The sequence below is a fragment of the Ochotona princeps genome, chromosome 17, assembly GCF_030435755.1.
Source record: "Ochotona princeps isolate mOchPri1 chromosome 17, mOchPri1.hap1, whole genome shotgun sequence".
NCBI lineage: Eukaryota > Metazoa > Chordata > Mammalia > Lagomorpha > Ochotonidae > Ochotona > Ochotona princeps.
Window position 1 is genome coordinate 28,101,775 of NC_080848.1, and position 14,021 is coordinate 28,115,795.

At 44.5% G+C, this 14,021-nt stretch overlaps 1 protein-coding gene across 7 annotated transcripts in view; it reads left to right on the top strand.

Moving 5' to 3' along the window:
• Window positions 1-13: 13 nt before the first annotated feature.
• Window positions 14-14,021, top strand: part of RPS6KB1 (ribosomal protein S6 kinase B1) — a 44,983-nt gene continuing 30,975 nt past the window's right edge. For 4 of the 7 annotated variants that reach the window (XR_009246988.1, XM_058676538.1, XM_058676539.1 and 1 more), the window contains exons 1-2: window positions 14-348; window positions 2,919-3,035. Coding sequence is in view for 4 of the 7 variants with exons in the window: in XM_058676538.1 (XP_058532521.1) it covers window positions 208-348; window positions 2,919-3,035 (258 nt within the window). In the remaining 3 variants the exon portion in view is untranslated. Of the gene's footprint in view, window positions 349-2,918; window positions 3,036-7,100; window positions 7,143-14,021 lie in introns of those variants that run through there. The other 3 variants (XM_058676541.1, XM_058676540.1, XM_004590958.3) reach the window with 3 other exon arrangements.

Genomic DNA, 14,021 nt, shown 5'->3' on the forward strand with positions numbered 1-14,021 from the left:
GCGTTTTGCGCATGTTTCTGCCAGTACCCGGCGCCTACCGGTAGTTCTACGCATGTCTCCTGCCCACAGTTCGACTTCACAGATCTTTATACGCGTGCGCCAGCGCTGAACTTGAGGAGCCAGTCTAGGGCCTAGGCGCAGACGCACTGAGCCTAAGCAGCCGGTGATGGCGGCATCGGCGGCTGTGGCTGCGGCCGGTCCGGGCCCATGAGGCGACGACGGAAGCGGGACGGCTTTTACCAAGCGCCTGACTTCCGAGACAGGGAAGCTGAGGACATGGCTGGAGTGTTTGACATAGACCTGGACCAGCCAGAGGACGCGGGCTCAGAGGATGAGCTGGAGGAAGGGGTGAGGCCCGGGGTCCCGGGGTGGGGGCCCCCAGTGACAGGGCCGGGGCGGCGGCGCGCGCCCAGCAAGCCCGGAGTGCCTGGAGCGCGGAGCCCCGGGAGGGCGCGAGGAGCCTGCGGGTGGAGCCGGGGCGCCGCGCGGCCGGAGGCGGGGAGCGGGCGGGGCAGCCCGACCCCAGGTGTGCGAGGCCTCCGCGGGGCTCGCAGGTGCAGGGCGCGCGCCCCGGTTCCCCGGGCGTGCGGAGGGGAAGGAGAGCGGGCGCGCGTGGTCGCCTCCCGGGGGCTGTTGGAGCGTGTGCGGGGGGCAGGGGTTGCTGCGCTGACCCGGTGTCCCGTAAGTGCAGGTGAAGTGCGGAAGGGTTTCCCTTCGGTGGAAGACTTCAAGCGTGCAGTGTTCAGACCTCCGCCGACAAACGCCTCGCTTCTCGCGCTGTCGCTCTCTCCTAGGCAGCGTTCAGCTGTTACAAGTGACAGCTGAAAACTTCTGTCGGGAGTAGCGCTGCCGCTGCTGTTACAGCCGCCGGGAGTTTTATTTCGGGGGCAAAGGGGCTCTGTCGCATCTTCCAGTGTTTGATATATGTTAAAACCCCCTTCTGGGTGCCGCTTTTAAAAAAAATAATTCATGATGACACACAGCGTGTGTACCTTAACTTTTTCCCCTAGTTGAAGATGTGTATTTTTTTTTTTCAGAATAATTTATGTAATTTTGGGGTGGAAAAAAACCGGTGTTGACAGCTGTGATTTGACTTGCCAAAAATAAATTGCTTGAACTGAGACTTGTGAAGAGTGGTGTAAGGGCTTTCCTTACTGTAATTTGGGGTGCTAAATTTAGAATTGCTTTTCCTAATGCACAGCTTGGTTCTAGCTTTGCCGTCTTCATAGTTTGTCTTGCTTTATGGACTGTCAATCATTTCTTCGAAGATAAATTTATTAGAAAAATCACAAATTGCACTTAGAGTTCGGAAGTGATGTCGTCTTACAAAATCACTGATTGTGGACGGAGATAACCTTAGGGTGATTTTAGGGTGTAAGTGCCATTGTCCGTAGGAAGGCGTGAATGAACGACATGTCAGATACCTTCTCTCCTCGCTGCGTGTATGTGTGTGTGGGGGGGGGGGGGGGAGGGGAGTCCTTTTCCCTTGCTAACCTCCCAGTTGTCTAATGCCAGCAAGTAAATTGTTCCCTGCTGCTGGCAAAAGGGACATCTCATGAAGAACCTTGAACACTTTAAGAAATTAAGTGGCTAAAAGAATACTGGTCTTTTCCTAGTCAAAGAAGTCTAAATCCAAATCACACCATTTGAAAGGTGTGTTTTGAGATATGCTTTCATGTGGAAGTTCAGCTAGCTTCTTAATTTTCCACAGTGATACAGTAAATAGAATTTGAAACAAATACGGAATTGCTTTCATTATCCTCTGCTCTAGTTGCCTATATCGGTTCCATATGGCAGTGGCTTTGGAACAGGGCAGCAGGGAAAACGGCGTGGGAAGTTTGGTTTATGTCTTCCTTTGTTGGACCTTTTAGGTTTCCTCCTTTGGGTTGATTCCTGCAATGCGCAGGGAACCCATTGTTGTTCTCACTTTGTTGCTGTGTTTCAGTAACAGTAGGTGTTCCCCTCTCAGCCCTCTCCTGGGCTTTTGTTGTGCTGGAAAAGTAGGATTTTGAGAGGAGGCGGGGAAGGGCTTAGAAGAGTTGGTGGGATAGGAAAAGCAATGTGTCCACTGGGGGAAAGAGAGGAGCTTTGGGGGAAGGACCAGACGTAATTAAAAATATTTTGAGGAGGAGCCTTTAGTAAAATGTCTTTTACTTAACAGTGCTTTTGGAATTAAAAATGTTTCTTTTGAAGGTATTATTCAAGGGAAAAGGGTTGAGTGGGATGGGCTTGACAACCAAGGAGATTCAAGTGACATCCAGATTACTTTGAAATAAACCTGTTTATTCCTGAAATAGGAGAGAAATTTGAAGTATTAGAAAATCTGATACTTTTTATTGTGAGCATGTTATTTATTACATCAGGGTTTTCTTTAGGACATCAGTGTATGTCAGAGTAGCTTTATGCCTTAATTTTTAAAGTAATTTTTATTTGAGAAGCAGAGAGATAGTGCTCCCATCTCCTGGTCTGTTCAGTGAATAGCTGTGATAGCTTGGACAGGCTGGAGCTGGGAACTCAATCAGAACGGCCACATGGGAGGCAGGAACCCAAGTACATGAGCCGTCTCCTATGGCCTCCCAGGGTGTGCCTTAGCCAGAACTCTGGCACTGAGAGTGGCATTGGAAGCTAGGCACTATGGGATGGGTTCTAAGAGTCCCAGTAGGCATCTTACTTGTTAGGTCAAAGGCCCTATCCAGGTCTTCATTTAATTAGGGAATTGAGGCATAGACCAGTAAGATCATTGCGATAGTGCTTTCTGATTCAATTCAGCACATTTCATTGCACAAAAATTTTTTTGTTTTGTTTTATAAGGTTTCTTTTTTTCAGAAGCAGTCATACAGACACATACAAAGAGAGAGAAAAGGATGGAGGGGGAGAAGGAGGAAAGAGATCTTTCATGTTCTGATTCATTCCGCCAGATGCCCACAACAGCCAGGACTGGGCCGGGCCCAAACCAGGAGCCAGGAGCAACATCTGGGTCTCTTGTGTGGGTGACAGGACCCCAAGTATGTGGACCATCATCTGCTGCTTCCCAGGTACATTAGCAGGGTAGGTGGGCGTAGAATCAGGATGTACGCCTGTATGAGCCTCATGACTTCACTTGCTTTGCCACAACACCTGCCCCTGTGCAGATGCTTTTTTAAAAAAAAATCATTGTTAATTTATTTGAGAATAGAGACAAATATATATACCCACAGATCTCATTTGCTGGTTCACTTTCCAAATGCCCACAATGTCTGGTGACAGGAATGCAACGACTTGAGTCATTGACGTCTCCAGGGGCTGCTCTAAGCAGGAAGCTTGAAGCAGGAGCCAGAGGCAGGTCTTGAACTCAGACATGTGTGGGATGTGGTGTTCTAACTCATGTCTTAGCCACTAGGCCAAACACTTGGCATCACAGATTCTTCTTCTTTTTTTTTTCAAGATTTGTTTATTTTTATTGGAAAGGCAGATATACAGAAAGATTTTCCATCCACTGGTTTACTTTACTCTCAACTCCGCAGCAGCCGGAGCTGAGCTGATATGAAAGCAGGAGCCAGGAGTTTCTTTCAGGTCTCCCATGCGGGTGCAGGGTCCCAACGCTTTGTACCTTCCTCGACTGCTTTCCCAGGCCACAGGCAGGAAGCTGGATGGGAACTGGGACAGCTGGAATTAGAGCTAGTGCCTATATGGGATTCCAGAGTGTGTTAAAGTTGAGGACCACTAGGCTAATGCCAGGCCTGCCACAGATTCTTTATTGTATCTGCTGATCATAATGTGCCTTTGTGGTATGTTGAAAGTGAATTCAGGGCCTGGCGCGATAGCCTAGCGGTTAAGGTCCTCGCCTTCACATGCCTGGATCCTATATGGTCATCGGTTCTAATCCCGGCGGCCCTGCTTCCCATCCAGCTCCCTGCTTGTGGCCTGGGAAAGCAGTCGAGGACAGCCCAAAGTCTTGGGACTCTGCACCTGTGTGGGAGACCCAGAAGAGCTCCTGGCTCCTAGCTTTGGATCGGCTCAGTTTCAGCCGTTGCAGCCACTTCGGGGGTGAACCATGGGACGGAAGCTCTTCCTCTCTGTCTCTCCTCCTTTCTGTATATCCACCTTTCCAGTAAAAATAAATAAATCTTAAAAAAAAAAAAAAAAAAGAAAGTGAATTCAGATTCCTTTAGTCATACTATGTTACCTGGAGTAAATGGATTAATTTCTCTGACACTTCCGTCTTCTCTGTAAAAATAAGAGTTGTATGATAAAGGTGTAGATAAAATACTCTTTGAAAGAAAAAAAGATGGGCCCGGTGCAGTAGCCTAATGGCTAAAGCGCTCACGCTGGGATCCCAATTGGGCACCGGTTCTTATCCTGGTGGCCCCACTTCCCATCCAGCTCCCTGCTTGTGGCCTGGGAAGGCAGTTGAGAATGGTCCAAAGCCTTGGGACCCTGCACCCGTGTGGGAGACGTGGACGAGACTCCTGACTCCTGACTCCAGATCGGCTCAGTTTCAGCATTGTAGCTGCTTGGGAAGTGAATCAATGGATGGAAAATCTTCCTCTTTGTCTCTCCTCATCTGCCTTTCCAATAAAAATAAATATTTAAAAAAAATTTATTTTTGTTGGAACGGCAAATTTACAGAGAGAAGAGGAAACAGAGAAAAACATCTTGCATGCTGTGGTTCACTTCCCAAGTGGCTGCAATGGCCTGAGCTGAGCTGATCGGAAGCCAGGAGCCTGAAACCTCCTCTTCATCTCCCATGTGGTGCAAGGTTCCAAGGCTTTGGGTCATCATCCACTGCGTTTCCAGGCCATAAATAGGGAGCTGAAAGGGAAGGGGAGCAGCCAGGACACTAGCTGGTACCATATGGGATCCCGGCACTTGCAAGGGGAGGATTTATCTAGTTGAGTCATTGTGCCAGTCCCAGTAAAGTGCTCTCAAGATGTCCTGGCATACCAAACAGCTGGCTAATTCATGGAAATATTGCTTGCTAGTGTTACTCATTGCCACGCAACCATTCAAATATACCCTCAAGTCCTAAAGACTTAATAAATTCAGTTAAATTACAGCACTGTGTTTTTAGAGCTGTAGCGTAATGAAGTCTATTTTTTTAATTGTGTGATTGGGATCTTCTCTTTTTCTTTGAGAGGGAGAGAGAGGTCTTCCATCTGTTGATTCATTCCCCAAGCGGCTGCAGTGGCCAGGGCTTTGTCAGGTTGAAGCCAGGAGTTTCCTCTGGGTCTCCCATGAGGGAGCATAGGCCTGAGGACTTGGATCATCCTTGGCTGCCCTCCCAAGGGCATTACCAGGAGCTGGATGGGAAGTGGAGCAGCTGCGAGTCCAGCTGGTGTCCACAGGGGAATGTTGACTTTTTAGGTGGTGGCCTAGCTCATAACACCACACCAACCCGTTTTTAAGTCATTTTATTTAGGAAGTAGAGATTCAGAGACAGATTGTTTATCCACTAGTTTACTCCCCAAAAGGTCCTAACAGCCAGGACCAGGCCTAAGTCAAGAGCCTGGTCTCCAGGTAGATGACAGGGACTGCAGTCCTTGAGCTGTTGTCTGCTGCTTCCCAGGAAGCTGAAAGTGAAATCATGGTTAGGGCCTGAACGCGAGTACTTTGACAGAGGATGGAAACATATCAAGTTGCATTGTAAGTAGTATCCTAAATATCTGCCCCTATTTTATTATTTTACTTTTTTGTTAAATACATTAATATATACACATACACACCTTTTTAGATGTTATACTGAATTACTATTTACTGTTTTAGTAAATATAATACCTATATAACTTTGGGAATGAAAATGAAATTAAACTGATATGTTTGTGGATAAAGTTAGATGTTTAACTAAAAACAGATCCTGGTTGAAAACTTCAGAAGAATACATTAAAACTAATGAGTAAGAGGTTTTTCTGGGGTGCGGGGGGTGGCGCAGAAAGGTGTCTTTCCTGTTTGCCTCTCATTTCTCTAATTATGCTGTCATTTGGGGTGGTGAGTTAAATCTAAGGGACAGTTTTCATACAGAGAGTTTCATCAGACTCTGAAAATCTTGGATGCTTTTCTGCTTTCTGTGTTACTGAAAGAGTAGAAAATTGTGGGCCTGGTGGCGTGGCCTAGCGGCTGGGGTCCTCGCCTTGAAAGCCCCGGGATCCCATATGGGCGCCGGTTCTAATCCCGGCAGCTCCACTTCCCATCCAGCTCCCTGCTTGTGGCCTGGGAAAGCAGTTGAGGACGGCCCAGGGCTTTGGGACACTGCACCCATGTGGGAGACCCGGAGGAGGTTCCAGGTTCCCGGCTTCGGATTGGCGCGCATCGGCCCGTTGTGGCTCACTTGGGGAGTGAAACATCGGATGGAGGATCTTCCTCTCTGTCTCTCCTGCTCTCTGTATATCTGGCTGTAATAAAATGAATAAATCTTAAAAAAAAAAAAAAGAAAGAAAAAATTGTAATGCAGTTTTTAAAATTCCTTCTGCTAATTCAAGGTTTGAAATAATTGCTAAGGCATGTTGTGCAAGTTTAAGATTGGGATATCAGGTTTTACTAAGTAGAAAGTTAAATATTTTTAAAACAAAGGGTATTTTGGAAAGATTTTCTCAACTCAGAGCAATGAAGTTGATGGTGCCCCAGACAGAACTCTCAAAACCACCCCAGTAACGCCCTTGTAGCACTCTTCTCCATGTTGGGGTCTCTAAGATGTCATCAAATGACTGTCCTGCATCCCCAGGTGCTGGCATAATTTGAAGCAAGCCGTGGCCCCTTCTCCTTACCCCCTGCAGACCGAGGAGAAAAAAAATATTGAAACATTTGTCCCAATCACCTTCCTCCTTGCCTCAACCCTCCCCACTCCAGTTGGAGACCCACATGTGTGTACATCCCTCTCAACTGTGCAAACAATATTTTTTAAAAAAGGTATTTGGGTAATACACTCAGATATTCATGATTATGAAAAATTAGAGGCAACAATCTCATTATCAGTAATTAGTTTATAATACCATAAAGTAGTGGTTATTCAAAAACCCACTAGTCACTCCCCATAAATCCAGAATGACTGAGACAGAGCTGGGCTTGGGGGTCAGGAGCTGGGAACTCAATCCAGATCTCCTGTAACCAAATTACTTTCTTCCCAGGATCTACATCAGCAGGAAGCTGGAGTCAGGAATTGAACCCAGGTACTCTAAGATGCTAGCATGTTTGTTTTTCTTTTTTAAAATTTATATATTTGAAAGAGTTATAGAGAGAGAGAGAGAGAGATCTTTCATTTGCTGGTTCACTTGGCAAATAGTAGCAACAGCTGGACTGGACCAAACTGGAACCAGGAGCTGGGAGCTTCTTCCAGGTCTCGCATGTGGATACAGGAGCCCAAGCATTTGGGCCATCTTCTGTTGTTTTTTCTAGGTCATTTGCGGGAAGCTGGATCAGAAATGGAACAGCTGGGACACAAACTGGGACCTATATGGAGTGCTAGGATTGTAGGTGGCAGCTTTATTTGCAGTGCCACAGCACTGACTCCAAGATGCCAGTATCTTAACTGCTGGGCTAAACTTCCACTGAGAAACTACTTCTAAATAGCTCAAGATTTTGGGCAAGGTTTGCCTGTTTCTCCTAATTCACCTAAATTACTGAATCTTACAAGGAAATGTCTGAATGGCCAGATAGATAGATGATTGACTTAATGAATTTCTGGATTGAGAGTAATTTCACACTTTGCAGAACAATTTCTTATAATTTTTTAAGATGATTTCATCAGGCCTTTAGCTGTACTACCATAAACATACACGTTTTAGCTTAAAACTTTGCAAGCAGTCATTGACGAGTGCTAATTTGTTTGTCTTACAGAGTCCCTAAGGTGAGCAATGAGAGTAACACACTGAGAATGCACTGGGTGGGTCAGAAAGGTTGAGGCAGCCAAAAACTTGTGAATGAAAAGTTTCCCATCCAAGAGTCTTATCAGTATGCATTATGTAATGTTAGCTTCGTGGTTCTGATATGAAACTTACCTATAGATAACACTGAAAGCAGAAAAGGATTGTGCCTCAAATGCTTCTCCAGATGTAATGGTAGGGAGCTACAGGCAGAGGTGCGGGTGGTATTACAGGCCTGGTGAGCTCCAGAAATGAAACATAGCCACGGGCTATATCTTGTGAGGTGGCTTCCAAGGCATGCCTCGCTATTAACTACTGTGGTCTTTAATTTGGAATTAAGTAAAACTAACATTAAAGAAAAAACAATTATGTAATAGTACTTTTATGACATAGAAGTTAGTCTTTTGTCTTTAAAAGAAAGTCATCACAGGTGATTATATGGAGACCAAAGAAGCCCTACCATAAACTCCCCATCCCACCCTCCCCAAAGAAACTTTACCTATTTGAAACTGTGAGAAATGTGTTTTGTCCTTGATAACTCCATCCAGTTTCCTCAGCCTAGTCCTGAAGCTGACTTCCTGGCATTACACATCATTTTGACTTGTTCACTAAAAATGTCTGTGTGTGTGTACGTGCACGTGTGTGTATGTGTGGCATAGGAGAAGGTATTATTTGAACTACTATAAAATATTACCAGTTTTCATTATGCTTATTGATTGTGTACTGGTACCACTGAAGGGAGATCCATGCTAGAATTTTGACACTGATGGCTTATAAATGTCTGTTGCTTTACAAGCCCATTTTCTTTTTTGTTACTGAATTAATTTCAGATGTTCCCAGTGGCCTCTAGGCATGGAGCTGGGAACTCGGTCCAGACCCCCTTGGTAGCTTCTAGTAACTACTGCCTCTGCAGGAGCTCCAGTTGGGAGGAAAGCCGAGTACTGACCCCCATCCATGCCTCTGTAGGATGCAGGCTTCAAACCTGTGTTTAACTGCTGGGCCAGCTGACCACCTGAGCCTGTTTGCAATGAAGTGATACCCTTTTGTGTAAACTGAAACAATCACAGTGTAGTCTACAACACTCATTTTAAAACTGTACTTTGTAATATTAGAAACTGAATTTCTGCTGTTCAGTTTTGTTTCTTTTTTACAATTCTGTTGCTTTTAGTATATTAATAGAATTGTACAACTATCATTACACTGAGTTTTATAACACTTCCATCACTTTGACAAGAAACTTTGGACCTTTTTCTTGCTCCTAGCTCTAGGGAATCACTCACTAATCCACTTCTTGTCTCTGTAGACTTATTTCATAGAAATAGAATCACACAGAATATGGCCTTTTGTGTCTGGCTTTTTTCACTGAATATCTTTATGAGTCATTTATGTTGTATCAGTATTTCATTTGCTTTTTATAGTCAGCTTTCCATTCTGTGAATGTACTACATTAAAAAAAATTATTTAACTGGAAAGTCAGAATTACAGAAAGAAAGGGAGAGATCCTCTATCTGTTCTTTCACTCTCCAGACTGTCACCATAGTCAGAGCTGAGCCAATCCAAAGCCAGGAGCCAGAAGTTTCCTCTTGGTCTCCCACGTGCATGGAGTTGAACCAGCACCCGTGTGGGGTGCTGACACCACAGGTGTAAGATTAGCTTTATATGCCACTGCATGAGCCCCAAGCATTTTGTTTATGCGTTGGGCAGTTGAGGTTCATTTAGGTTGCTTCTGTGAGTTTTGGGGACGGGTTGTGAATACAGTTTTTATGGACATGTATATCCAGATCTTTGCGGGATCTATGTTTTCTTTCTTTCTTTTTTTTTAGTAGATACTTAGCAACAGATTTATTCGTTCATATAGTAAATCATGCTTAAAGAATTTTTAAAAAGGATTTATTTATTTGTATTTAAAAGGCAGATATACAAAGAGGAAATACAGAGAGAAAGATCTTCTGTCTGCTGGTTTCCTCCCTGAGTGGCCGTAACAGCTAGAGCTGAGCCGATCCAACCAAAACTAAGAACCAGGAACTTCTTCCAGGTCTTCCATGCAGATTCAGGGCCCCAAGACTTTGGACCATCCTCAACTGCTTTCCTAGGCTATAGGTAGTGAGCTGGAAGGGAAGTGGAGCAGCTGGGACATGAACCTGCACCCATATGGCCTACTGGTGCATGTAAGGTGAGGGCTTTAGCCACTAAGCTACCATGCTGGGCCCTTGGGAAAAAAAATTTTTTTTTAATATTTTATTTATTTTTATTCCAAAGTCAGATATACAGAGAGGAGGAGAGACAGAGAGGAAGATCTTCCATCTGATGATTCACTCCCCAAGTGGGTGCAACGGCCAGTGCTGTGCTGATCTAAAGCCAGGATCCAGGAACTTCTTCCGGGTCTCCCACATGGGTGCAGGGTCCCAAGGCCTTGGGCTGTCCTGGACTGCTTTCCCAGGCCTGCTTTCACAGCAGGGAGCTGGATGGGAAGTGGAGCTACCAGGATTAGAACCAGTGGCCATATGGGATCCATGCACATTCAAGGCGAGGACTTTAGCTACTAGGCCACCGCGCTGGGCCCCATTATTTAACTTGTTTAAGAGACTGCCAACCTATTTCGCTATATCAGTAGTTTTTCTTTATTTGTATTTTTGGAGACGTGTCTAAGAAATTATCATCTCAAAATCATAAAGATTTACTCTTTGTTATCTTTTTATTTTTAACTTTTAATATTTTTATTTTCACTTTATTTGAAATAGGTTATGGAGATCTTCCCTCCTCTGCTGTGTTCCCAAGTGCTCACAACAGCAAGGGCTGGCCAGGGCAAAGTTGGGTACTTGCATCTCCCACATGGGTAGCCAGTGCCCAGGTGTTTGGGCCATCACCTACTGCCTCCAAGGATGAGTGTTAGTAGGGAATTGGATCTGAAGTAGAATAGCTGGGACTCCAACCAGTTACTCTGACATGGAATGGGGTTGTCCCAAACATTGAATTAACCCCGCGCAAAGTATTTACTGCCTCCCTCCTATAGTTCTTGTAAGAGTTTTATAGTTTTACTTCTTTTATATTTGGATATTTGAGCCATTTTGAATCACTTTTTCTGGAAAGGAAGGGTCCTAACTTATTTTTGTGTATATCTTATTATCTCAGTACCAGTTATTGAAAGACTTTTCCTGGTGAATATTCTTGTCATCTTTGTTGAAGTTGACTATAATGTTAAGAACTTTATAGCTCTGGTTTCTATTCCATTGATCTAACCTATCCTGTGCCACTAGTACTCTGTCTTAGTTACTAAGGCTTTGTGAAAAGGTTTGAAGCTGGAGAAGTATCAACCTTGTAACTTTTTCAAAAAAGATTTTATGTAAAAGTTTTATATGTATGTATATATCTGTGTAAATATATATATATGTATATATGAAAGAGAGAGACAGTAAGTGATCTTCCATTGATAGTTTTGATAGTTCATTCCCTAAATAGCCACCAACAGCTGAGGCTGGTCCGGGCCAAAGCCAGGAGCTTTGAACTCCATTCAGATCTCCTACAGAGTGGCAGGTCACAAGCACTTGTGCCATTGCTGCTGCTGCTTTTTCAGGCACATTAGCATGGAGTTGGACTGTAAGTGAAGAAGCTGGAACTTGAACTGGTGCTCCAATGAGATGGTGCTATCATAGGCAGCATCTTAACTTGCAGTGCTACAACAATGACCTCTCTTTTTTGTTTTATGTAGATTTATGTATTTATTTGGAGGGGAGAATGACAAAGAGACATTTTCCCTCTGCTGCTTTATTTCTTAAATGGCCACAGTGGCCAGGATTGATCTAGGTGGCAGCCAGGGGTCCAGGGCTCCATTTGGGTGTCAGGGACTCTGGTAGTTAGGCCATCCTCCCGCTGTTCTCCCAGGCACATTATCAGGGAGCTGGGTTAGAAGCAGAGCAGCCAGCAGTTGAACTGGTATTCTGATATGGAATGCCAGCATTGTAGCTTAGCTCACTGCACCACGATGATGATCCCACTGCAACATCATTTTTTTTTTCAATATTGTATTAGCTATTTTGGGTCCTTTTGATGCTACATAAGTCTTGAAAAAATAATTAATTAGGGCCTGGTGAAGTAGCCTAACCTCTAGGGTCCTCACCTTGCACGCGCCTGGATCCCATATGGGTGCCAGTTCTAATCCCGGCAGCCCCGCTTCCCATCCAGCTCCCTGCTTGTGGCCTGGGAAGGCAGTGGAGGACAACCCTAAGCCTTGGGACCCTGCACCCATTTGGGAGACCTGGAGGAGGTTCCTGGCTCCTGGCTTCAGATTGGTGCAGCTCCAGCCATTGTGGTCACTTGGGGACTGAATAATTTCTGTTACGATCTTCCTCTCTGTCTCTCCTCTGTGTATATCTGACTTTGCAATAAAAATAAATAAATCTTTTTAGATATTTATTTAATTAATTATAAAGATGTATTTGTGTGTTTGAAGAATTCAAAGGAGATACAGAAATCTTGACATGTACTAGTTCATTCCTCAGGTTGTTACAGTGGTCAGGGCTGAGCCAGGCTGAAGCCAGGATCCAGGGGTTCATTCAGTCTCCGGTAAGGGTGGCCAGGGCGGCTATCTTGTGATTTTCCCAGGCTGTTAGCAGGGAACTGGATTCAAAGTAAAGCAATCAGGACCCAGACTGGCACCCATGTGGGATGCTGGTGTCACACGGGGTGGCTTTACTTGCTATGCCACAAAGTCTAGATTTATTAGTTTCTCCTAAGCTGTAAAGAAAAGAAATTTGTTTTGTCCCATGGTTCTAGAATACAATGTAGAGAGCCATATCTGGTGAGGGCTTTCTTGCTGGTAGAGTTGAAAGGAGGTGCAGATATCATATGGCAAGAGATAGAACACACGTGTGTGCTGTGCATCTGTTCTTGGTCTCTCATTTCCCTGGGTAGTCTTTATTTTTTAAAAGATTCAATTTTTTTTTTTTTTATTTGAAAGGTAGAGTTAGAGAGGAACACAGAAAGAGATCTACCCAAATGGCCTCAATGGCTGAAGCTGGGCTTGTCTGAAGTCAGGAGCTTCCTGTAGTTTTACCATGTGGATGCAGGAGCCCAGACACACGGGCTGTTTTCCACTGCCTACTTTAGGGCACTAGCAAGGAGCTGTGTCACAAATGGAGCAGCCGGGACTTAAACTGGTATTGGCATTAGTCTTTGTCTCCTCCACCCCCTTAAATATATATGTTCTTACTATTTATTTCGTTTATTTGGAATACAGAATTACAGGGGAGAAGAGACACATAAATAGGTCTTCTCTCCCCTGATTCACTTCCCAAATGGCTGTAGCAACCACGACTTGGTCAAACAGACGCTAGGAGCCTCTGGGTCTCTTACATACGTGCAGGGGCCCAGTGCTGGTCCATGTTCCACTGCTTTTGCAGGTCCCTTGGCAGGGAGCTGGATGGGAAATGACATAGCTGGTACTTGAATCAGTGCCCACATGGGATGTAGATGTTGCAGGCAATGGTTTGGTTTGCTGCACCACAGCACTGGGCCCCCATAACATTTTTTTTCTCAAAGATTTATGTGAAAGGTAAAGTGATAGGAAGAAACAAGTGAGAGATTCTATATAAATCCTAAGATCAGCTTGTCGGTTTCTGCCAGAAGACAGATTTTGAAAAGATTCAGTTGAATTTTTACAGCAGTTTGGTTCATATTGCTATCTTAAGTGTTACATCTTCTGCTTCATGAACATGGAATACCTTTCCATTTCTTTAGTTCTTTAAAAATTTTTTGTTTTCAGGAAGTGAAAAATTTTTCTTTTCAACAATATTTTTATAGTTTTCAATATATAAGCTTGTATTTCTGTTTACTTTTTTCTGTTAGTGTTGATGGAGTTGTCTCAGTTTGGGTTTGTTGTTAAATTTTGCATCCCTTTAAAAAAAAAAAAGATTTGTTTGTATTTGAAAGGGAGATTTTACAGAAAGGGGAGAGGCAGAAATCTTCAATCTGCTGGTTTACTCCCCAAATGTCTGCAGTGACCAGAGCTGGGTTGGTCCACAGCCAGGAGCCATAAGCTTCTGGGTCTCTCGCATGGGTGCAGGGTCCCAAGACTGTGAGCCATCCTCTGCTGCTTTCTCAGGCACATTAGTACAGAGCTGGTTTGGAAGAAGAGCAGCTGGGACTCAAACCAGCGACCATATGAGATACCAGCACAGCAGGTAGTCA